Below are 23,093 nucleotides of genomic sequence, written 5' to 3' on the forward strand. Positions count from 1 at the left end.
CAATGTACAGTTGCGATTCTAAGGCATACGAGGCATCTTTACACGTGTACTCTTATAATAAAGGCCAAAATATCATTGCAAAGAATACTCGCTGAACCTCAGTCCTGGATCATAAACTGCAAGAAGTTTATGTGAGCACAAATCTCCAGCCATCAGGCAGACCCATCTTCTTTCCACTTGAAGTTCAAGACCTCAAGCTCGAAGCCCTCTAGTTTTTCTACAAAAATTAAAAAAAAGTTTCAGCCTACTTCCTGACTTAACTGAGAGTGGAAGGAACAAAGGTGCTAACCGTAATCTTTAAATATCCCCTAGCCTTGAAGGAAGTGCTGGAAGACTGGAGAATTGCAAACATTACAGCCTTGTTCAAGAAAGCTTGTAAGGGTAAATACAGCAATTACAAATGAGTCAGTTTAACTGTGATGTGAGGAAGGTCCTAGAAATATCTATTCAGGATAGAATTATCTTGATAACAAGGTGATTTGATTAAGACGAGTCAGCATGGATTTCTAAAGGGGAAATACAGCGCTGTCACAACTCTGCTGTTCCACCTCTAGCCACACGGTGGCGTAGCCCGCGGGGTCAGAGGTCAGAGCGGCGCCATGACGGAGCTGAGCGGAGCGCCCGAAGATCCGTTTGGGAGGGTGAGGAATCCACTGTGGGGATCCAGTGAGGGGGGTGGGTTTGGCGGAGGAAGCGGGTCCCAGGTTCAGGCTCAGGCTCCTCCGGATCTGGTGGGACCGCGGCCGTCTGGTGGACACGAGCCGGGACAAGCGGAAAGGCCCCGCGGGTGGGGGAGGGGGGGACGGGAGTGGTGGGGGTGGGGGAGGGGGGGACGGGAGTGGTGGGGGAGGGGGGGACGGGAGTGGTGGGGGTGGGGGAGGGGGGGACGGGAGTGGTGGGGGTGGGGGAGGGGGGGACGGGAGTGGAGGGGGAGGGGGGGACGGGAGTGGTGGGGGACGGGACGGGAGTGGTGGGGGAGGGGGGGGACGGGACGGGAGTGGTGGGGGAGGGGGGGACGGGAGTGGTGGGGGAGGGGGGGGACGGGACGGGAGTGGTGGGGGAGGGGGGGACGGGAGTGGTGGGGGAGGGGGGGACGGGAGTGGTGGGGGAGGGGGGGACGGGACGGGAGTGGTGGGGGAGGGGAGGGGGGGACGGGACGGGAGTGGTGGGGGAGGGGGAGGGGGGACGGGAGGGGGGTGTGGATGGGGGGACGGGAGTGGTGGGGGAGGGGGGTGTGGATGGGGGGACGGGAGTGGTGGGGGAGGGGGACGGGAGTGGTGGGGGAGGGGCGTGGGGATGGGGGGACGGGAGTGGTGGGGGAGGGGGACGGGAGTGGTGGGGGAGGGGCGTGGGGATGGGGGGACGGGAGTGGTGGGGGATGGGGGGACGGGAGTGGTGGGGGAGGGGGGACGGGAGTGGTGGGGGGACGGGGGTGGTGGTGTCGGGGCGAGTGGCAGGGGGGCGGGAGTGGTGGTGTCGGGCGGGGGATGGGAGTGGTGGTGTCGGGTCGGAGAGAGGGAGGGGGCAGGGGGGACGGGAGTGGTGGTGTCGGGGGGGCGATGGGGGACAGGAGTGGTGGTGTTGTGAGGGATCGGGAGTGGGGGTGTTGTTGGGCTGTCGGGGAGTGGGGGTGTTGGGGGTCGGGAGTGGGGCTGTCGGGGAGTGGGGTGGAGGGGGTGTTGGGGAGTGGGGGTGTTGTTGGGGGTCGGGAGTGGGGCTGTCGGGGAGTGGGGTGGAGGGGGTGTTGGGGAGTGGCGGTGTTGTGGGGGGTCGGGAGTGGGGGTGTTGTTGGGCTGTCGGGGAGTGGGGGTGTTGTGGGGGGTCGGGAGTGGGGTGGAGGGGGTGTTGGGGAGTGGCGGTGTTGTGGGGGGTCGGGAGTGGGGCTGTCAGGGAGTGGGGGTGGAGGGGGTGTCGGGGAGTGGGGATGTCGGGGGTGTTGGGGAGTGGGGGTGGAGGGGGTTGGGAGTGGTGTTGTGGGGGCGCGGGAGTGGTGGTGTCGGGGAGTGGGAGTGGTGGGGGCTGAGCTAGGATGAGAGTGAGAGAGAAAGCGGGTGTTGAGGGAGCAGCGGAGAGAGTGGGATTGGGTGGGGGTGCGAGGGAGGGAATGTGTTGGTGTGAGCAGTGGTTGGCTGTTGTGAGAAGGTGTAGGTGAGGTGGGGATGTGAGGGAGGTTGTGGGTGTGAGAGTTGGGGCTGGGGCGTGTGATGGGTTGGGGATGTTGTGAGGCTGGATGTATGGTCATGTGGATGGGGTGTGTGTAGGGGTGTGGGAGGTGGGGCGTTTGGATTGGGCTGGGTGTGTGATGGTGTCAATGGGGTAGGAGTGTTGAAGTAGGACTGGGGTCTGGATGGTGTGGGTGTGGGATTGAGGGTGTGTTGGAGTGGGGTTGGCGATGTTGCTGAGTCAGGTGGTGGGGTCTGGGGGTGTGGGTGGGTGTGAGGTTTTGGGGTTTGAGGAAGTGGGGTTGTTGCTTTGGGACTGGGCGTGAGGGGTTGGGGTGTGAGGAAGTTGGGCTGGGTGTCAGGGTGTGAGGGGCTGGGATTGTTGGGGCGGGGCTAGGCTAGATGGACTGACTGGATGTGAGGAGGTATGGTTGTGTGTGTATGGGAAGTTAGTATTGTGGGAGCAGTCGGCATGGTAGGCTGGATTGCATAGAGTGGTGCAGGACAGTCATTGCGTGGCAGTGATTGGAGGGCAGGGTGGGTGCGCAGAGTGAAGAGCACTTGCAGCTGACAGCGAGAGGAATATGATGTTTTACTTTCATTAAAGTTTTTTTGTCTCCTCTTGTTCTGAATCTTCCCCTGGTTGCAGACTGATTCTTCCTTCAGCGATAATGGCTTTGATTCCGGTGAGTGTAGTGTCTGAAAGCCCACAACAGATTACAGAGTGGGTCAAACTCCTACGTTTCAGGGTTGGGCTTGTTTGACAACGTCGTACAGTTTTCAGTAAATATCACCTCAGCCCAGTTTGCTCCTCCTGTCACCTTGAGGTGATTCCCAATGACACTTTTGTTTTCGATTGTTCAGAGGACCTGTCCCCCAAGCTGATGAGGAGAATTCTTGTGATACAGCGCAGTTGGTGCTTCTGAAGGGCCTTGAGCTGGTATTTACATTTAGTCCAAGTTTTGGAGTCAGAAGAATGACTGACTTATACACAAGGATCTTGGCATCAGCATGTTATCAAGTACTGTCACACGTAGATGCCCAGAGGCAGCACTAACAGAGTGGATGTGGTATTAAATCTCCGCATCGCTCTCAGCTTTAGATCAGAGGTAGGTTAACAGGTGGAGGAAACTTTAAACATTTAGGAGGTTTCCTCCATTGATCTTAATTGATGGACAGACCAGAATTTGCCTTGGGGAAGGTTGGTAAAGATTGGCTAGACCAGCATCCACACAGAGGGATATTGAAGATAAAATGAGTGGACAGAAACTTGTTATCTCAGATAGAATATAATATGGGGAAATGTGAGATTCTGCACTTACATGAAGAATAGAGGAACTGAGTATTATTTAAATGGAGAAAGACTGTAGAAGACTATGGAACAGGGGGTTTTGGGAGTCCTCATCCATGAATCGCAAAAAGCTAGCACCCAAGTTCAGCAGGTAACAGGGAAAGAAAACAGAATTGTTGGCCTTTATTTCAAAAAGGCAATGGAGTATAGAAGTAGGGACATTTTGCTAAATCTGTCATGGTCAGCAATCAGTCACTAAAATGTATGATTGTCTTCTGAGGAAATTCCATGTCACTGATCATGGGTTGTGTGGTTCATTGCATAGCTGCTGATCCTGATCCGAGAACCACCTCTCTTTCTGGGAAGTGTAATTGGCCTTTGGATTTGAGGTCACTGGCGTTCCTTTCTTTGGTTCCTTTTGCATACTTGCTTTTGCTGACGAGTGCTCTCAGAATTTGTACCAAACTTTCCTCCAAGTCTTCTAAACGAGGGTCTCCCATGTGTTGAGATCTGTGTTGCATTTCTTGAGGGGGGAATGCTTTCAGGGAATTTTTGAAATGCTTCTTTTGTCCCTGGTTCCTTGAGCTAGGCTGAGAAGATTTGCTTTGGTCATCAAAACTCAGCTTTCCTAAGCATGTGGCTGGCCTAGCAGCGTTTGTTTTGGATGATCATGACCTTGACGCTGCTGATGTTGGCTGCTTCTAGGACACTTGTTAGTATAGCTGTCCCCCAAGCTGATGAGGAGAATTCTTGTGATACAGCTCAGTTGGTGCTTCTCAAAAGCCTTGAGCTGGTGTTTACATCGAGTTTTGGAGTCAGAAGAATGACTGACTTATACACAAAGATCTTGGCATCAGCATGTCATTGAGTACTCTCATACTTAGACGTCCAGAGGAAGCGCTAACAGAGTGGATGTGGTATTGAATCTCAGCATCACTGTCAGCTTTAGATGAGGGGTGGGTTGACAGATAGAGGAAACTTTAAACATTTGGGAGGATTCCTCCATTGATCTTAATAGAGGGACAGACCAGAACTTGCCTTGGGGACGGTTGGTAAAGATTGTACAGTTCTAGAGTGTGGAAATAGAGGTTTCGGCCCAATTCATCCATGCCAACCAGACATCCCAATCTGACCTACTGCCATTTGCCAGCATTTGGCCAATATCCCTCTAAACGTTTCTATTCATGTACTCAAATCAATTGCCTTTTAAATGGTGTAATTATATCCACCTCCATCACTTCCTCTTGCAGCTCATTCCATGCAGGCACTGTGCTCTGTGTGGAAAAAGTTGCCCCTTAGGTCTTTTTAAATCTTTCCCCTCTCACCTTAAGCCTGTGACCTGTAGATTTGGACTTCCCAGCCCTAGGAAAAAGACCCTAGACCATTCATCCTATCCGTGCCCCTCATGATTTCATAAACTTCTATAAGATCACGCCTCTGCTGCTCATGGGAAAATAAGCCTCAGCCTATTCAGACAAGATAGGAAACAGTGACATTGAAGATGGAGAAGATAGGAACAGTGACACATCCTTACTTGACTTCTGTCTTGACCCAAAGGAATCTATCATGTTATCAGCTGTGAGGACTGTCACTATTTTCTGATGGATGAAATGCAGAACGTTGATAAATTTCTCCAGAAAGCCAGCTTTTGAAAATACTTTCCACGGCACTTCCTGATCGATTGAGGCAAAAGTCTCAGTCAGATCGATGAATGCTATGTAGAGTGATTAGTATTGTTCTTGGCATTTCTGTTGGAGTTGCTGAGCAGTGAAAATCATTATACATGGATTTAAGTAAGGCATTTGGTAAGGTTGCCCATGGCAGGCTCATGCAGAATGTAAGGAGGCATGGGATAGGGGGAAATGTGGCAGATTGGATTCAGAATTGGCTGACCCTTAGAAAAAGGGTGGTAGTGGACGGAAAATTTTCAACATGGTGCTCAGTTACGAGTGTTGTACCACAAGGATCTGTTCTGGGTCCTCCTATTTGTGATTTCTGTAACTGATTGGAAGGGTGGATTAGTAAGTTTGCGGACGATTCGAAGATGGGTCAAATTGTGGGTAGTGCGGAAGGCAGTTCTAGGTTAAAAAGGGATATTGAAAGGATGCAGAGCTGGGCTGAGAAGTGGCCGATGGAGTTTAACCCTGAAAAGTGTGAGGTGACTCATTTTGGAGGACAGATTTGAAAGCAGAATACAGGGTTAAGGGAAAGATTTTTGGCCATCTGGAGGAGCAAAGGGGTCTTAGGGTTCATGTCCAAATTCCCTGAAAGCTACCAGCCAGGTAGATAGAGTTGTTAAGAAGGCGTATGGAGTGTTAGCTTTCACTAATAAATGGTTTGAGTTCAAGAGCCGTGAAGTCATACTCCAGCTATTCAAAACCTCGGTTTGGCCATATCCGGAGTATTGTGTCCAGTTCCGGGTTGCCTCATCACAGGAAATATGCGGAAGCATTGAAAAAGGTGCAGAGGAGATTTACCAGGATGTTGCCTGGAATTGAGGGAATGTCTTACGAGGAAAGGTTGAGAGAGCTCAGGCTTTTCTCTTCAGAACAATGAAGGATGAGGGGTGATTTGATAGAGGTGTACAGACTGATCAGAGGTATAGATAGAGTGGACAGCCAGAGACTTATTCCTAGGGTGGAGGTAGCTATTACAAGGGGGCATAGTTTTAAAGTGAGTGGAGGTAGGTGTAGGGGAGACGTCAAAGGTAGGCTCTTTACTCAGAGGGTGTCAGGGGCATGGAATGCATTGCCGGAGAGGGTAGTGGAGTTGGCCTCACTAGGGCATTTAAGCGACTGAGATAGGCGTGTGGACGATAATATAAGGTAGGGGTGGAGGATAGATAGACCTTGGGTTTAAGGTAAATGTTCGGCACAACATCGTGGACCGAAGGTTCTCTGCTGTGCTGTACTAATCTATGTTCTATCCAGGTTCTATGCTCAGCGTTCCACGGTTTGGTCAGAAGCCACAATGGCTTTCAGGAAGCATTCCCTTAGAGTCTAGGAGATTATGTCCAGTGAGGATTCAGGTGATCTTCTCAGCAACAGACAGTAGGGAGATTCCTTCATAGTTCCCACAGTACGTTTTGTTTCAGTTCTTGAATACGGTAGCAATGACAGCATCCCTAAGGTCAACAGGGATTTCTTCTTTGTCCCAGATTTTCAGGAACACTTAATGGAAATGACACGTAAGTTTTGCTGTTCCAAGTTTGAAAATCTCTGGAATTCCATCTGCTCTTGCAGGTTTTCCACTTCTCACATGTCAAAGGGTGGCTTCAACTTCTGCCACACTAACTGGAACTCCAGGATCATATCCTCATAAACAATTGTGTCACAGTTTAGGAGTTCTTTGAAGTGTTCTCTTTCTTGGAGGCTGATGTTTTCTTTGCCTCTCACAAGTTTGAGGCCAAAGGTTTTGGGTCTGTATATTGACTTAGTAGCAGTGCATTTGTCAAAGCCTTACATAATAGATTATTAAGTAATTTGGAAGCCCACAGCATTGAGGGCAAATTGCGGATACGGTTGGGAAATTGCTTCAGTGGCTGGTGACAGTAAGTAGGGATAGTGGGTAGGTAGTCAAATTGGCAGGATATGACCAGTGGTGTCCCACAACGATCTGTGTTAGAGCCTCAATTATTCACATTAGATAGCAACATAGAAAGCCCCATGTTCAGATTTGGTCGTGACACAAAGTTAGGCAGTAGACAGTGTAGGTGATAGCATAAAACCGCAAAGAAATGTTGACAGACTGAATGAAGGGCAAAACATGCAGATGCAGCTCAGTGTAGGCAAGTATGAGGTTATCCATTTCGGATTGAAAAGAGGACAGCAAGTGTCACCTTGACAACTTCAAGATGGTATGAAGTTCAATTCAAGGGGTGTCCAAAGAGACATGGGGGTTCAAATGTATAGACCTTTGAAATATCACACACAGGTACAGAAGGTAATCAAGAAAGCTGATGGAACACCAGCTCTGAAAGCTAGAGACCACGTCTTTGGCAGTGAGTCTGGCTCTGTGGCTCAGAAGAGAAGATGGGAGAATAGGAGAGCGATAGGAGATTCATTGGTTAGGGGAACAGACAGGAGTTTCTATGGTACCGAGTGAGACTCCCAGAATGTACTTTGCTTCCTGGGTACCAGGATCAGGAATGTCTCAGATCGGGTCTTCAGGATTCTTAAGGGGGTGGGAGAGCAGCCAGAAGTCGTGTTACCTATTGGTACCAATGACATAGCTAGGAAGTGGGATGATGACCTATAAAGTGATTATTGGGAGTTAGTAAGGAAGCTGAAAGTTGGGATGAGTAGGGTAGTAATCTCTAGGTTTGTGGATCATTGGGATACCTTCTGGAGAAGGTAGGATTTGTACATAAGGACAAGTTGTACCTGAACTAGAGGGGCATCAATATCTTGGGCGGGAGGTTTGCTAGAGCTTTTTGGGAGGATTTAAACTAGTTTAGCAGGGGGGTGGGAACCGGAGCTATAGACCAGAGGATGGGGTAGCCAGTGTACAGACAGACAGACAGAGCAAGCAGAGACTCTATGAGGAAAGATAAGCAATTATAGGGCAAGGTAGCAGTCAGTGTGATGGGTTGAAGTGTGCCTACTTCAATGCAAGAAGTGTCAGGAATAAGGGTGACAAATTTAGAGCATGGATCAATAATTTAGAACTATGATGTTGTCGTCATTACGGAGACTTGGATAACACGGGCAAGAATGGTTATTGGATGTTTCAGGGTATAGATGTCTCAAAGGAAATTGGGAGGGAGGTAAAAGAGGTGGGGGAGTGGCACTGCATTCAAGGATGGTATCACAGCTGCAGAAAGGGAGGCTGAGGAGGAGGGTTTCTCCACTGACTCTGTATGGGTGGAAGTCAGAAACAGGCAAGGAGCAGTCACTTTATTGTGAGTTTTCTGTAGATGCCCCAATAGCAACAGAGACACTGAGGAAGAGATTGGGAGACAGATTGTGGAAAGGTGCATAAGTAACAGGGTTGTTGTTATGGGTGACTTCAACTTCCCTAATATAGACTGGAACCTCCTAAGTGCAAATAGTTTGGATGGAACAGATTTTGTCAGGTGTGTCCAGAAAGGATTTCTGACTCAATATGTAGATAAGCGAATATTAAGATTGATAAGTCCCCAGGGCCAGACCAGATTTATCCTAGGTTGCTCCGGGAAGCGAGAAAGGAGGTTGCTAAGCCGCTGGTGAAGATCTTTGCTTCCTCACTCTCTACGGGAGTCGTACCGGAAGATTGGAGGGAGGCAAATGTTGTTCCACTTTTCAAGAAAGGGAATAGGGAAATCCCTGGAAATTACAGACCAGTAAGTCTTAGGTCTGTGGTCAGCAAGGTTTTGGAAAGAATTCTGAGGGATAGGATTTATGACTATTTCGAAAAGCATAGCGTGATTAAAGGGAGTCAGCATGGCCTTGTGAGGGGCAGGCCATGCCTCACAAATCTTATTGAGTTCTTTGAGGAAGTCACGACTCAGGTTGATGAGGGTCGCGCAGTGGATGTGGTGTACGTGGACTTCAGCAAGGCATTTGATTAGGTTCCCCACGGCAGGCTCATTCATAGTCAGGAGGTATGGGATACAGGGTGGTTTGGCTGTCTGGATTCAGAATTGGTTGGCTGACAGGAGGCAGAGAGTGGTTGTAGATAGTAAGCATTCTGCCTGGAGGTCAGTGCTGAGTGGTGTCCCGCAGGGCTCTGTTCTTGGGCCTCTGCTCTTTGTAGTTTTTATAAATGGCTCGGTTGAGGGGTGGGTTAGTATGTTTGCTGATGACACAAATGTTGGAGGTGCCGTTGATAGTATCGAGGGCTGTTGCAGGCTTCAGTGAGACATTGACAGTATGCAGAGCTGGGCTGAGAAGTAGCAGATGGAGTTCAACCTGGATAAATGCGAGGTGATGCATTTTGGAAGGTCGAACTTAAATGCTGAATATAGGATAAAAGGCAGGATTCTCGGCAGTGTGGAGGAACAGTGGGATCTTGGTGTTCAAGTGCGTAGCTCCCTCAAAGTTGCCACCCAGGTGGACGAGGTTGTTAAGAAAGCATATGGTGTTTTGGCTTTCATTACGAGGGGGGTCGAGTTTAAGAGCCGCGAGGTTATGCTGCAGCTCTACAAAACCCTGGTGAGACCACACTTGGAATATTGTGTCCAGTTCTGGTTGCCCTATTATAGGAAATATGTGGAGGCTTTGGAGAGGGTGCAAAGGAGGTTTACCAGGATGCTGCTTGGACTGCAGGGCTTGTCTTACGAGGAGAGGTTGACTGAGCTCGGACATTTTTCTCTGGAGAGAAGGGGGAAGGGAAGTGACCTGATCAAGGTGATGAGAGGCACGGATAGAGTCGATAGCCAGAGACATTTCCCCAGGGCAGGATTGATTGCAACGAGTGGTCATAGTTTTAAGATGTTAGGAGGAAGGTATAGAGGAGATGTTAGAGGGAGGTTCTTCACCCAGAGAGTTGTGAGCACATGGAATAGTTTGCCAGTGGTAGTCGTGGAAGTGGAGTCATTAGTGACATTTAAGCGACTGCTGGACATGCACATGGACAGCAGTGATTTGAGGGGAATGTAGGTTAGGTTATTTTAATTTTGGATTAGGATTATTCCACGGCACAACATCATGGGCCGAAGGGCCTGTTCTGTGCTGTACTTTTCTATGTTCTATGTTCTAAGCCGACTATAGGGGAAGCCATATTATATTTGGTGCTTGGCAACAAACCAGGTCAGGTGTTGGATCTGTTAGTGGGAAACTCTCTGACTTTTATGATAGTCAAGGAGAGGGGTAGGAGCAGATGGTTTGGCAAAGTATTTAATTGGGGAAGGGGGAATTACAGTGCTATTAGGCAAGAACTATATAGAGCACCAATTGGGATCAGATGTTCATGATAGAAATGTGGAGGTTGTTTAGGGAACAGTTGCTACAGGTACTGGATATGTTTGTCCCACTGAGGCAAGGAAGGGATGGGAAGGTGAAGGGACCTTGGATGACAAGACATGAGGAACACTTAGTCATGAGAAAGATGGAAGCTTACTTAAGGTTGACGAAGGTAGAATTGGTCATGGCTCTAGAGGTCTGCAAGGTAGCCAGGAAGGAACTGAAGAATGGAGTTATGAGAGCTAGAAGGGAATAAGAGAAAACCTTGCCGGGTAGGATGAAGGAAAACCCCAAAGCTTTCTATACTTACGTGAGGAACAAGAGGATGGCCAGAGTGAGGGCCTTTTTGCAGCAGAGAGTGGTGGGAGCTGGGTGGACGTGAGGTCGGAGTAGAGAGGCTGTTGGGAAGGTAAGTGAGTGCTATTTAAGTAGGTGTGTTCTCGGTCCCAGGACCTACATAGTAAGCCCTCCCTCCCACCCTCCTCCTCTAACCTAATTAAGAGTCCACAGACTCACAGCAAAAAACAAGGGTCGAGGGAAGTGCCTGGTGAGTAAAGTGAGAGTCTTTGGCTCAGGAGTTTTCGGCAAAGAGGCTCAGTGAGGAGATTACGCCACTGTTGAAGAGGTGAAGACATGACTGCCAAGCTGATTCAGTATGCTTCATGCATGATGTGGGAGGTCAGGGACACTGCTGATGCTTCTGGCTCCTATAGCTGTGGAAAGTGTGTACACATTCAGCTTCTGAAGGAGGTTGTTGCAGCACTGAAGAAAGAACTAAATGACCTCAGGCTCATCCGAGAGAACGAGAATTTTCTGGACAGATCCTTCAGTGAGCTCATTACACCAAGGATACCAGAAGAGAGAAGGGGGATGTCGATGAGGAAGGAACGCATGAATGAAGTACAAGAGACCCCAGGGTAAGTACCTATCATGAACAGGTTGACTCTTGGAAACTGTTGAGATAGACAACGCTGCCAGTCCGAGAGGCAGACAGGTCTGCGAGTCAAAAATTGGCGTAGAGGCAGAGCCGACGAGTCAGATATCATGCAGAGCTGTGGTAATAGGGGACTCCGTAGTGAGAGGGACTGAAAGGGGTTTCTGTGGCAACAGGCAGGATTTGAGGATGGTGTGTTGCCTTCCTGGTGCCAGGATCCAGGATGGCACTGATAGAGTGCAGGGAATCCTCAAGGGCGAAGGTGAAGAGCCAGGACTACAGGAGCAACCATCCCAACACCCACAAACGAAGCTGCATTAGAACATTACTCCAACGAGCCACTACACACTGCAGCACAGAGGAACTACGAAGAGCAGAAGAAAATCACCTATACAGCGTATTCAAAAAGAATGGGTACCCTATGAACACAGTCCGCCGATTTCTCAGCAACAAACCCAAACAAACAGACATAACGGGCCCAGAAACCATAACCACTCTCCCCTACATCAAAATCCGAAATGACTGCCAGACTACTCGGACCTCTTGGCATCAGGGTAGCCCACAAACCCACCAACACACTAAAACAGCAGCTAATGAACTTAAAAGACCCTAAACAGACAACAAGCAAAACGAACGTCAGTTACAAAACACCTTGCAAGAACTGTGACAAACACTACATTGGACAAACAGGCAGAAAGCCAGCCACCAGGATACATGAACATCAACTAGCCACAAAACGACATGACCCACTATCACTAGTATCCTTACATACAGATGAGGAAGGACACCACTTTGATTGGGACAACACATCCTCCTAGGACAAGCCAAACAGAGACATGCACGAGAATTCCTAGAAGCATGGTATTCCAACCGGAACTCCATCAACAAACACATTGATTTGGAGCCAATCTACCACTGTCTGAGAAAAAGAACAGGAAATGACATCACCAACCCAAGGAAATCTAACCAGATAAATAGAAAGCGGGACATAACCCCAGCGCTTCACTGGAGGCTCACTGATGATTTTACCTAGAATGGTGACGAAACGTCTGAAAACTAACCTTCCAGCTCAGCGAGCAAACTCACACCCAGAACCTCAACCTGAGCTACAAATCTTCTCAAAACTCGCTAGCAGATGATGTCTACAGTAGAGAGATACCAAGATTTTCTTGGTCTGGCCTACATCTGAGGTTTTCTTGCCACTGGAGCTCAATCTACCTTCTGTCAAGGACTGTGTGACTGATAATGTGCAATGCCATCCCCATGTTAAAAAATATCCAGCACAAGGCAACTACCTAGAAGAATTCAAGCTCCCAGTTACACAATGTGTAATTGCCCTGTAATGATTGACAAGAGGTGGCAGGGAAAGAATTGAGAGATCTGGAAGTCCCTATATTCAGAACTGTCTCAATTAAGTCACCTCTCAACCTTCTCTCTAACGAAAACAGCCTCAAGTCCCTCAGCTTTTCCTCGTAAGACCTTCTCTCCATACCAGGCCTCTGGGATGCCAGGGAGGAGATTGTCGAGCCTTTGGCATTGATCTTTAACTCGCCTTTGTCTAGAGGAATAGTGTCAGATGACTGGAGGATAGCAAATGTGGTTCCCCTGTTCAAGAAGGGGAGTAGAGACAACCCTGGTAATTATGGACCAGTGAGCCTTACCTCAGTTGTTGGTAAAGTATTGGAAAAGGTTATAAGGGATAGGATTTATAATCATCTAGAAAAGAATAAATTGGTTAGGGATAGTCAGCACAGTTTTGTGAAGGGAAGGTCGTGCCTCACAAACCTTATTGACTTCTTTGAGAAGGTGACCAAACAGGTAGATGAGAGTAAATCGGTTGATGTGGTGTATATGGATTTCAGCAAGACGTTCAATAAGGATCCCCACAGTGGGTTATTGTACAGAATGCGGAGGACTGGGATTGTGGGAGATATAGCAGTTTGGATCGGAAATTGGCTTGCTGAAAGAAGACAGAGGGTGGTAGTTGATGGGAAATGTTCATCCTGGAGACCAGTTACTAGTGGTGTACCGCAAGGGTCGGTGTTGGGTCCACTGCTGTTTGTCATTTTTATAAATGACCTGGATGAGGGTGTAGAAGGATGGGTTAGTAAATTTGCAGACGACACTAAGGTCGGTGGAGTTGTGGATAGTGACGAAGGATGCTGTAGGTTGCAGAGAGACATAGATAAGCTGCAGAGCTGGGCTGAGAGGTGGCAAATGGAGTTTAATGCAGACAAGTGTGAGGTGATCCACTTTGGTAGGAGTAACCAGAAGGCAAAGTACAGGGCTAATGGTAAGATTCTTGGTAGTGTAGATGAGCAGAGAGATCTCGGTGTCCATGTACACAGATCCTTGAAAGTTGCCACCCAGGTTGACAGGGCTGTTAAGAAGGCATACAGTGTTTTAGCTTTTATTAATAGAGGGATTGTGTTCCAGAACCAAGAGGTTATGCTGCAGCTGTACAAAACTCTGGTGCGGCCGCACTTGGAGTATTGTGTACAGTTCTGGTCACCGCATTTTAAGAAGGATGTGGAAGCTTTGGAAAGGGTGCAGAGGAGATTTACTAGGATGTTGCCTGGTACGGAGGGAAGGTCTTACAAGGAAAGGCTGAGGGACTTGAGGCTGTTTTCATTAGAGAGAAGAAGGTTGAGAGGTGACTTAATTGAGACATAAAATAATCAGAGGGTTAGATGTGGTGGGTAGGGAGAGCCTTTTTCCTAGGATGGTGACAGCGAGCACGAGGGGGCACAGCTTTAAATTGAGGGGTGAAAGATATAGGACAGATGTCGGAGGTGGTTTGTTTACTCAGAGTAGTAAGGGAATGGAATGCTTTGTCTGCAACGGTAGTAGATTCGTCAACTTTGGGTACAGTTAAGTCATCATTGGATAAGTATATGGACGTACATGGAATAGTGTAGGTTAGATGGACTTGAGATCGGTGTGACAGGTCGGCACAACATCGAGGGCCAAAGGGCCTGTACAGTGCTGTAATGTTCTAAGTTCTGTGCACATAAGACTGGGATTGAACTCAGTTGTTTCACTCTTGGAATAGGAACAGGGGACTGTTTCAGCAGTTTGGTTCACAACTGAGCAACCCTCTGGATCCACCTGCTCACCCAGCACAAGGAAGGGGCTAGTAAAAATGACCCAATATAGCTTGTTCCATTAGCACCCTGGCTGAAAATGCGCATCCAGTCGGCTCATCTACCTGTGAGATAGAAACTGAAGTCAAATCAAACTCGGACTGTGTGAACCCTTATGGATAACAAGAAAACATCATCTGGAACAATGAACTGCCCTTATTGTCCATGAATTGGGCACTTCAACATTGTTAACTTTGCCCTGCAGGAGAATCGAAGTGCAGCTGAGGGAAAATGATGATGACGGTGGTGCTGGTTACACCTTCTTGAGAGGTAAATCCGAAGATCAACCCCGGGCAAATAGAATTGAATTCGCCATAGAAAACAAACTCAAATAGGAACTGTTGCAGCTCTCTGGCATCAACTAATGTCTCATGGCTCTCCACCCTAGACACCATAGTCACCAACATACCTAAGGAAGATAAAATTATTCTTCTTGGCGATTTCAGCACCAGGTTGAAAAGGTTACCCATCTCTGGAAAGGAACAATCAGAATGGAGGAGTTGAGGATTCCAACTCTTTAACAAGACTATCGCGCTCACCAAATGAGCATGATACCAGCTGGCCACCTCCAACACTCTGTTCCGCCAAAAGGACAAGTTCAGGACTTCTTGGAGGTACTCGTGATCAAAGCACAGGTACTTGATTGACAACTGCATTGTTCAACCATGAGATCAAAAGTTTGTCCTCCTTACCAAAGTGATGGACAGGCCAACATTTCATCTGCTCCTTCATGTGCCACATGCCACTAAAAACAACTGAAGATGAAGAAATAATTCCGAAAGAAGCCACTGTTGAGCAGTTTCAAGAGTTACGCAGACTGGTAAACTAACAACAATGTCCTCACCAAAATCTGAGAGAATAAGAGAACCTAATAGAATAGAGGAAATCGGGAAAGGCTAAAGACAGCCATCCTTTCATGCTATAAAAACATTATTGGTTGTGAGACTAGGAAACACCAAGACTGGTTCGAGGAGAGTGACCATCCAACACCTCGTCAACAAGAAGAAGAAATCTCTCTGCCTGACAAAACAATATCACCAAAGTGGAGAATTCATCGTATAGCATTTTGTGGAAGAAAGTTCCAAACATCTATAATTTGGGTGTAGAAGTGCTTCTTAACATCTCTCCTAAACAGTTTAATTCTAATTCTCAGACTATAACCCATAGTTCTAGAATCCTCACCCAGTGGAGATAATTTATCTACGTCACATTTTCTTCTTAATATGTTGAAGACTTTGATCAGATCGTCCTGAGCACTGTAAATTCTAGAGAAGACAGGCCTCATTTGTATAATCTCCAAAATTTAATTGCCGAAGTACAGTTGTCATTCTTGTAAACCTAAGGCATTTCTGTCAAGGCCACGATCTAGTGCCTACATCAGCTCGTAGAACTCCAAGTGGAGTCTAACCAATGCATTGTATAACTGCAGCATAACTTCAACTACTCCAGTCCTCGAGATATACATTTTCATGTATTTCTTTAAAAGATGCAACCAGTTGCCAGGAAGGAATTTTTGGAAATGCCACAATCATGATAGATAGTACATAAATGCAAAATGTAAGCATAAGAAACAGATTTGACTGCCAATATCTTCCTTTCATGCATGAGCATTTTCTTATTGAGTTTACACACAGTGAATTACTTGATTTTTTTTCACCAGGGTTCTTTGCTGACAATACTAGAAAAGGAAGCGTAGTGTCAAGAGCAAATAGCATTACATCCAACACAGGCTCCACCAGTGCCTCCTCTGTACCTAACACAGGTAAGGAATTGACAAATGAGTTCACACCCTGTCTGTCTTCATTGTTTGCACCCCTCTGTTTGGTGTTTGGTTACAGTTCAGAAAAGTAGGGGCTTTGCATGCCAACCTACTAGAAACATAAAAAGAAATTTTGGATATTTGTCGTACATTATTTAGTCTCTTTAAATGTTAATCACTTTTCTTGTTTGATTTGGACTTCAACAAAACTAAAAACCCAAACTCCAGATGAGCTGTTGGGAGAGGCCTGAATAGGCTGGGGCATTTTTCCCTGGAGCATTGGAGGTTAAGAAAATCATGAGCACCTGAATAGGATGATGAAAAACTGAGGACTTTCTTCCAGGGAAGGGGAGTCCAAAGCCAGATGGCATAGGTTTAAGTTGAGAGGGGAAAGACTTAAAAGGGACCTAAGGGGCTACATCTTCACACAGTATGTGGTATATTTATGGAATAAGCTACCAGAGGAGTTGGGGGGCGCGGCTGATACAATTACAGCATTTAATGGTCATCTGGATGGGTGTATGAATGGGAACGACTTGGACCAAATGTTGACAAGTGGGACTAGATTAATTTAGAATATCTGGTTGGCATGGACCGAAGGGTCAGTTTCCATCCTGTATACCCCTATGACTCTTAAGCGAAGATTTTCTCATCAGATCTCTTTGCTGTGTGGGAAGTTTATCCAGTGAGTCACTAAGGCGTTCACAAATCACAAAAACTGTAGAGAATCCCTATAGTGCATTCAGCCCATCAAATCTGCACCGACCCTCCAAAAGCATCCCGTCCAGACTCTCGGCCCCTACCGTCTCCCAGAACCCCAAATTTACTGTGGCCAATCCCCCTAACCTGCATACCTTTGGACTCTAGGTAGCAGTCAGAGCGCCATACAGGAGAACCACATAGACACAGTGACGATGTGCAAGCAGACACAGGCAGTCACCCAAGGCTGGAGTTGAACCTGGGACAGTGGTTCTGTGAGGCAGTAGTGCTAACCATTGTGCCATGCCAGTATAGGTTTAATACTAGGATAAGTTAATATGAGTTATAGTAATTAGTTCATGATATTTTTGATTATTTTTGGAAGAATTAAAAGATTAAACTGATAAAGAGAAACATCTGAAAACATCTTCAACTGTTAATGAAGTGAATGAAACATTCTGTTTCCTTGTAGCCGATTGCATGACAGACAATGATTGTTCTCCAACTGCAGATGATGAAGATAGTGATTACAGGCAGGAACTTGCCTATAAAGAAACTTATAAAGACCGACGGAGACAGGCTCACACGCAGGCTGAGCAAAAGAGACGGGATGCCATCAAGGTGTGACATTTAAATTTAAACAGCTTCAAAGCTGCAGTATCTAAGGTTTGTACAGCAAATTTGTAATTAGCTGACTCATTCTGAACAATTTCTGAATAATTGTCTCACAGAAAGGATATGATGAATTACAGTCAATCGTCCCTACGTGCCAACAACAAGATTTCTTGATTGGATCCCAGAAATTGAGTAAAGCCACAGTTCTTCAGAAAAGTATGTAAATTCTGACCCTTAATTTTTAGTAAAGAATACTGTATTTGCTGATTTAATGTAGGCAGACATTCCGCAGATGGGAGCATAATGTCACAGAATTTATGCAGTGTGGAAAGAAGTCATTCAAGCCAGTGAGACTGCACCAACACTCCAAAGAGCACCCACCCTTACCCCTGTTACCATTGACAAATGCAGGACAATACAGGGCAATTTTAGCATGGACAATCCACCTAATCTATGCATCTTTGTACTGTGAGAGAAAACCCACGCAGTCACCCAAGGGTGGAATTGAACCCATGTCTCTGGCACTGTGGGACAACAATGCTAACCACTGAGCCACTGCACTAAATATATTTTCTGTCTGTCAACATAGGAATTATCCACTGCTGAAGATGTTGTGTGAGCATCCTTCCCCGCATGTTGTCAGTAGCTTGGATTTAATAGTAGCGTAAAGGATTGAAAGCACTGAAACGAGCTAAAGCTTCTCTGCACCACCGATATAATAATGTACAGTTTTTATCACCTTATTTGAAAGAAAAACATATTCCTGTTAGAAGCAATTCAGAGAACGTTCTCTGAACTCAGAACTTGGGTTAGAAGGATTCTATTTTGGGAGAGATGGTGGCGTAGCAATAATGTAAGTAGTTAGATAATCCAAAACCCCAGGTTTACATTCTTGGGAGATGGATTTAAATCCCACCACACTAGATGGTGAAATTGGGTTTCGGGAAAAAAATGGAATTTAAACATAGCTAGTTAGATAGATAGTGACTGTATAACCACTGTTGATTATTGTGATAACCCAACTGCTTTACTAATGTATTTTCAGGAAAGAAATCTGATTTCCTTACATGGTCTGGCCTACATGTGACTTCAGACCCACAGAAACCCACATTTAATTCTTAACTATTCAGTGAACAGTTGACAATGGGCAGTAACCCAGCAATGCCCACAACCTATAAATGAATTGAAAAAACTCCGTTGGAGTTTAGAGGAATAAAGGTCATCTTAAAATAAGATCCTGAGGGAACTTGATAGTGGTCATATGTTGCCTCTCGTAGGGAACTCTAGAACTAGGTGACACAGTTTAAGAATAAGAGGCCTTCCATCGAAGACAGTTTGTTTTTTTTCCTGTTGGTCTGAGGAATTCTCTTCCCCAGGAAGCAGTGATGGCTAAATCATTACATGTATTGAACAGCTGAGTTAGATATATTTTTAATAGTTATGGGAGGTGCCTTATTTCCTAAAAGCAAAAAGACTGCTCGTGTATTTCCCACATTCATCAGATGAAAGAATCCTTGTAGAGAGAATCATCACAGATTCTTCATGCCCTTTTTTTTAACATCATTAGCTGCTATATTCTGGTATAAAAAATGTTTAAATAGCCAAAACCATTTAAAAGCTACAGAGAGTAGTTAAGGGATAAGGTGGCAGGTGTGTAGATGTCAGGTATGTGACATGCTTCTATTGAGGCTGCTGAGGGAGCATTTTGGAGTCAAGTGTGTGGTTGGGTCTGGTACTTGAGGGCAAGTCAGATAGTGAGGTTGGGTCACTTTGGCTCACCCATGAGTTAGATATGGTTTTATCTGTCTGACATTTTCTGGGCAGCTATTCAGGCAAGTAGGTGGCCGGGGGTGGGGGGGGGGGGGGTGGGGGGGGGGAGGTTGGGGGGGAGGTTGGGGGGTGGGGGGGTTGGTGGGGAGCAATACAGACTTGCACTTTGGTTTGCTAACTCACTGGATTTAATGATATGAAAATGAGTTTTGGTTATTTTCATGTATTCAAAATCTTTATTCAATCCTGTTCTGCCATGTGGGCAGAAATTAACATCTGCAGCTTGGATCTGGGGTTCAAAAGAGCAAGGAATCCTCTTCTAATTTTATACAGAAGCTTTTATAAAATACAGTCCAAACTATAGCTTTTATGAGCAGCTGGCTGAGCCCAGGGTTCAAAAGATGGGTAGCTTTTAGTGCCTTTAGCGCGTAAGTGTTGTTATTTTGTTGGAATGTTAAAATTCTTCTATTTCCACAGCTATTGATTACATCCAGTTTCTGCACAAGGAGAAGAAGAAGCAAGAGGAAGAACTCTCCACTCTGCGCAAAGATGTCATGGCTCTAAAGATTATGAAGGCGTAAGATTTGCTAACGGTATATTTTGTGCATTCTCCTGGACAAAATCAGTGGACAGGAGCCTTATCAATTATACAAGTACACAAGTTAACGGTGTTGAGCCTGCAAAATTCTCATGAATTTGTGTGGGTTAGTGCCAAAATTGAGAGAGAGCTGTCTCACAACCAGTCAAGCAATGGTTTGACAGTCATACTCTCGGAATGGTACTTTATAGTTGATATCCCAGACGATATCTTCACCATTCTTAGGTATGTCCAGTTCCACTGACAGAACAAACCCAGCAGAGGTGTTGCTGCAGTGTACATAGTCAGGAAGGAGTTCCCTGAGACTCCTTACCGTTGACTGGCTGCAATCCCCATGAAGTCTTATGGCTTAAGGTCAAATATGGCCGAAGAAACCTGCTGTTGATTACCATGTTACCCCACTATAGGCTGATGAATCAGTACTTCTCTATATTGAACAACACCTGGATAAAGCACTGAGGTGGCAAGCATGCACAGTGTGCTCTGGTTGGGAGACTTCAATATCCAGTACTATGAGTAGTTCAGTAATACCACTAAACTTCAAAGTGGTTGAGTCTTTAAGGATGAGTGATAATGGGAACTGCAGATGCTAGAGAATCCAAGATAATAAAATGTGAGGCTGGATGAACACAGCAGGCCCAGCAGCATCTCAGGAGCACAAAAGTTTTTGTGCTCCTGAGATGCTGCTGGGCCTGCTGTGTTCATCCAACCTCACATTTTATTATCTTGAGTCTTTAAGGATATAGTTACTGTACTTGTTTCAGGTCAGGTGTCCCTTCTGCAAGTACTGAGGAAGAGCCACTCAATCTTTAACGTTAACTCCGATTTCTGTCCACAGATGCTGCCAGACTCTCTCAGCTTTTCCAACAGTTTCTGTTTTGTTTCTGATCTACAGTATCTGCAGTAAATTTAGTTTTTAGTTACTGTACTGGGTCAGTGGCAGGTGTTGAGAATACCAATAAGAGGGGAAAAATGTATGTGACCTCATCCTCACCAACCTGTTTGCTGCGATACATTTGTCCATAACAGTCTCAGGAGGAGTGCCTGCCTAACAGTCTTTGTGAAACTGTGTTGTGTGACACTATCATCTTGGTATACAATACAACAGAGGAACAGGCCCTTCGGCCCACCAAGCCTGCACCAATTCCTACTTCTTATTTAGACACACTACTAATTGCCCATTCATAGTTTCTATCTATCTAATCTCCTATTCATGTGTCTATCAAGAAAAACCTTAAATGTTGCTGACATGCCTGCTTCTACCATCTCCACTGGCAGTGCATTCCAGACACCCACCAACCTATCTTCGAAAACTTTTCCCTGCACTTCTCCCTTAAACTATCCCCCTCTCATCTTGATCCTGTGCCACCTTGTAGTTGACCTTTCCACCCTGTAAAAAAGGCTCTGGCTACCCACCCTATCCATGCCTGTCAATTTTGTAGGCCTTTATCAAGTTGCCCCTCAGCCTCCATTTTTCCAGTGTAAACAACCTGAGTTTATCCAGCCTTATCTCATAACTGAAATCCTCCTGACTGAGCAGCATCCTGGTAAACCTTCTCTGCACCCTTTCCAAAGTGTCCACATCCTTCTCGTAGTGTGGCAACCAGAATTGCACGCAATATTCCAAATGTAGCCTAACTAAAGTTTTATGCAGCTGTAACATAACTTTCTAACCTTTTATATTTGATGCCCTGTCTGGGGCTGTCTGTCTTCTTGACCATCTTATTCACCTGTGTTGCCACTTACAAGGATTTGTGGACCTGAACGCTTAGAACCTCCTTTATGTTAATGCTCTTCAGAGTCCTGCCACTTATTGTATAATTCACAGCTGAATTTGATCTTCCAAATGCATCACCTCTCATTCATCTGGCTTAAACTTCAGCTGACGTTTCTCTCCCCAAATCTGCAGTTTATCATATCTCATTTTATTCTTTGACAGTTTTCCTCACTACCTGCAACTCTATCAGTGTTAGGGTCATCCACAAATTTACTAATCAGACCCCCTACATTTTCTTCCGGATCACTTCATATATATTAGAAGCAGCAAAGGTCCCAGTATTGATACTAATCTCTGCAAAACACCTCTCGTTATTGATATCCATTCTGTAAAGCACCCTTCCACCACATCTTCTCTTGTCTTCTATGAGCAAGCCAATTTCGTATCCTTCTAGCCAGTTCATCCCATGACACTGTACTTTTCTATCAGCCTGCTGTGAGGTACCTTATCAAATGACCTACTAAAGTTCATATAGATAACATCCACTGCCCTTCCCTCATTAATCACTCTTGTCAGCTCCTCAGAAAACTCAGTCGAGTTGGTGAGACAGGACCTTCCCTTGTACAAACCCATTCTGCCTATCCCTAATAAGTCCATTCATTTCCAAATGTGAATAAATCTTGTCTCGCAGTATCTTCTCCAACAGCTTCCCCACTATTGACGCCAGGCTTACCAAATCATCTTCCTGAACAAAGGAACAACATTAACCATTCTATTATTTCTCTGAGCCTTGCTTGAAGCCAAAGAGGATGCAAAGATATCTGTTAAGGCCTCAGCTATTTCCTCTCTTGCCTCCCATAGAATCCTGGGATAGATTCCACATGGCCCTGGAAGCCTATCTACCTTAATGCATTTCAAGACACCCAACACTTCCTCCTTCATTATGTTGATCTGCCCAAGGGTATTCCTTAATGTCATCATCTCTTACATCCCTCTTTTGGTGAATACTGACATAAAATATCCATGAAGGATTCTATTCATTTTCTTTGGCTCCACACACAACCTCCCTCCTTTATCCTTGAGTGGGCCTACTCTTTCCCTAGCTACCCTTTTACTCCTAATATAAATATAAAATGCCCTGGGATTCTCCTTAATCCCTTCTGGCTAAGGACATTTCATAGCCCCTTTTATCCCTCCTAACTGCCTGTTTGAGCTGTCTCCTACTCTTTCTATATTCTTCAAGGATTTTGCCTTTTTTTTTGCCTTGATCTTGGGTATGCTTCCTTTTTATTGATGAGGGTGATAATTTCCCTGGTGATTCACGGTTCCCAAATCCTGCCATTTCCACCCTGCATATTCACAGGAACACGACTGTCTTGCCTCTCATCAACTGGTCTTTTTTCGACTCTCACATGTCAGATGTCCCGGTCAATATAGCCAAAAGTAGAATAGAATAGAAGTGTAACAGAGGTAGTAGGAGTTGCTGATGCAGGAGAACCTGCAATAACACGGTGTGAAGCTGGG

At 46.1% G+C, this 23,093-nt stretch overlaps 1 protein-coding gene across 3 annotated transcripts in view; it reads left to right on the forward strand.

Annotated features, from left to right (window-relative positions):
• Positions 1–546: 546 nt before the first annotated feature.
• Positions 547–23,093, forward strand: part of mlx (MAX dimerization protein MLX) — a 54,937-nt gene continuing 32,390 nt past the window's right edge. For 2 of the 3 annotated variants that reach the window (XR_009442846.1, XM_059638770.1), the window contains exons 1-6: positions 547–641; positions 2,812–2,848; positions 16,072–16,173; positions 17,342–17,490; positions 17,601–17,700; positions 19,732–19,831. Coding sequence is in view for 2 of the 3 variants with exons in the window: in XM_059638770.1 (XP_059494753.1) it covers positions 600–641; positions 2,812–2,848; positions 16,072–16,173; positions 17,342–17,490; positions 17,601–17,700; positions 19,732–19,831 (530 nt within the window). In the remaining variant the exon portion in view is untranslated. The remainder of the gene's footprint in view (positions 642–2,811; positions 2,849–16,071; positions 16,174–17,341; positions 17,491–17,600; positions 17,701–19,731; positions 19,832–23,093) is intronic. The other variant, XM_059638769.1, reaches the window with a different exon arrangement.

The sequence above is a fragment of the Stegostoma tigrinum genome, chromosome 31, assembly GCF_030684315.1.
Source record: "Stegostoma tigrinum isolate sSteTig4 chromosome 31, sSteTig4.hap1, whole genome shotgun sequence".
Lineage (NCBI taxonomy): Eukaryota > Metazoa > Chordata > Chondrichthyes > Orectolobiformes > Stegostomatidae > Stegostoma > Stegostoma tigrinum.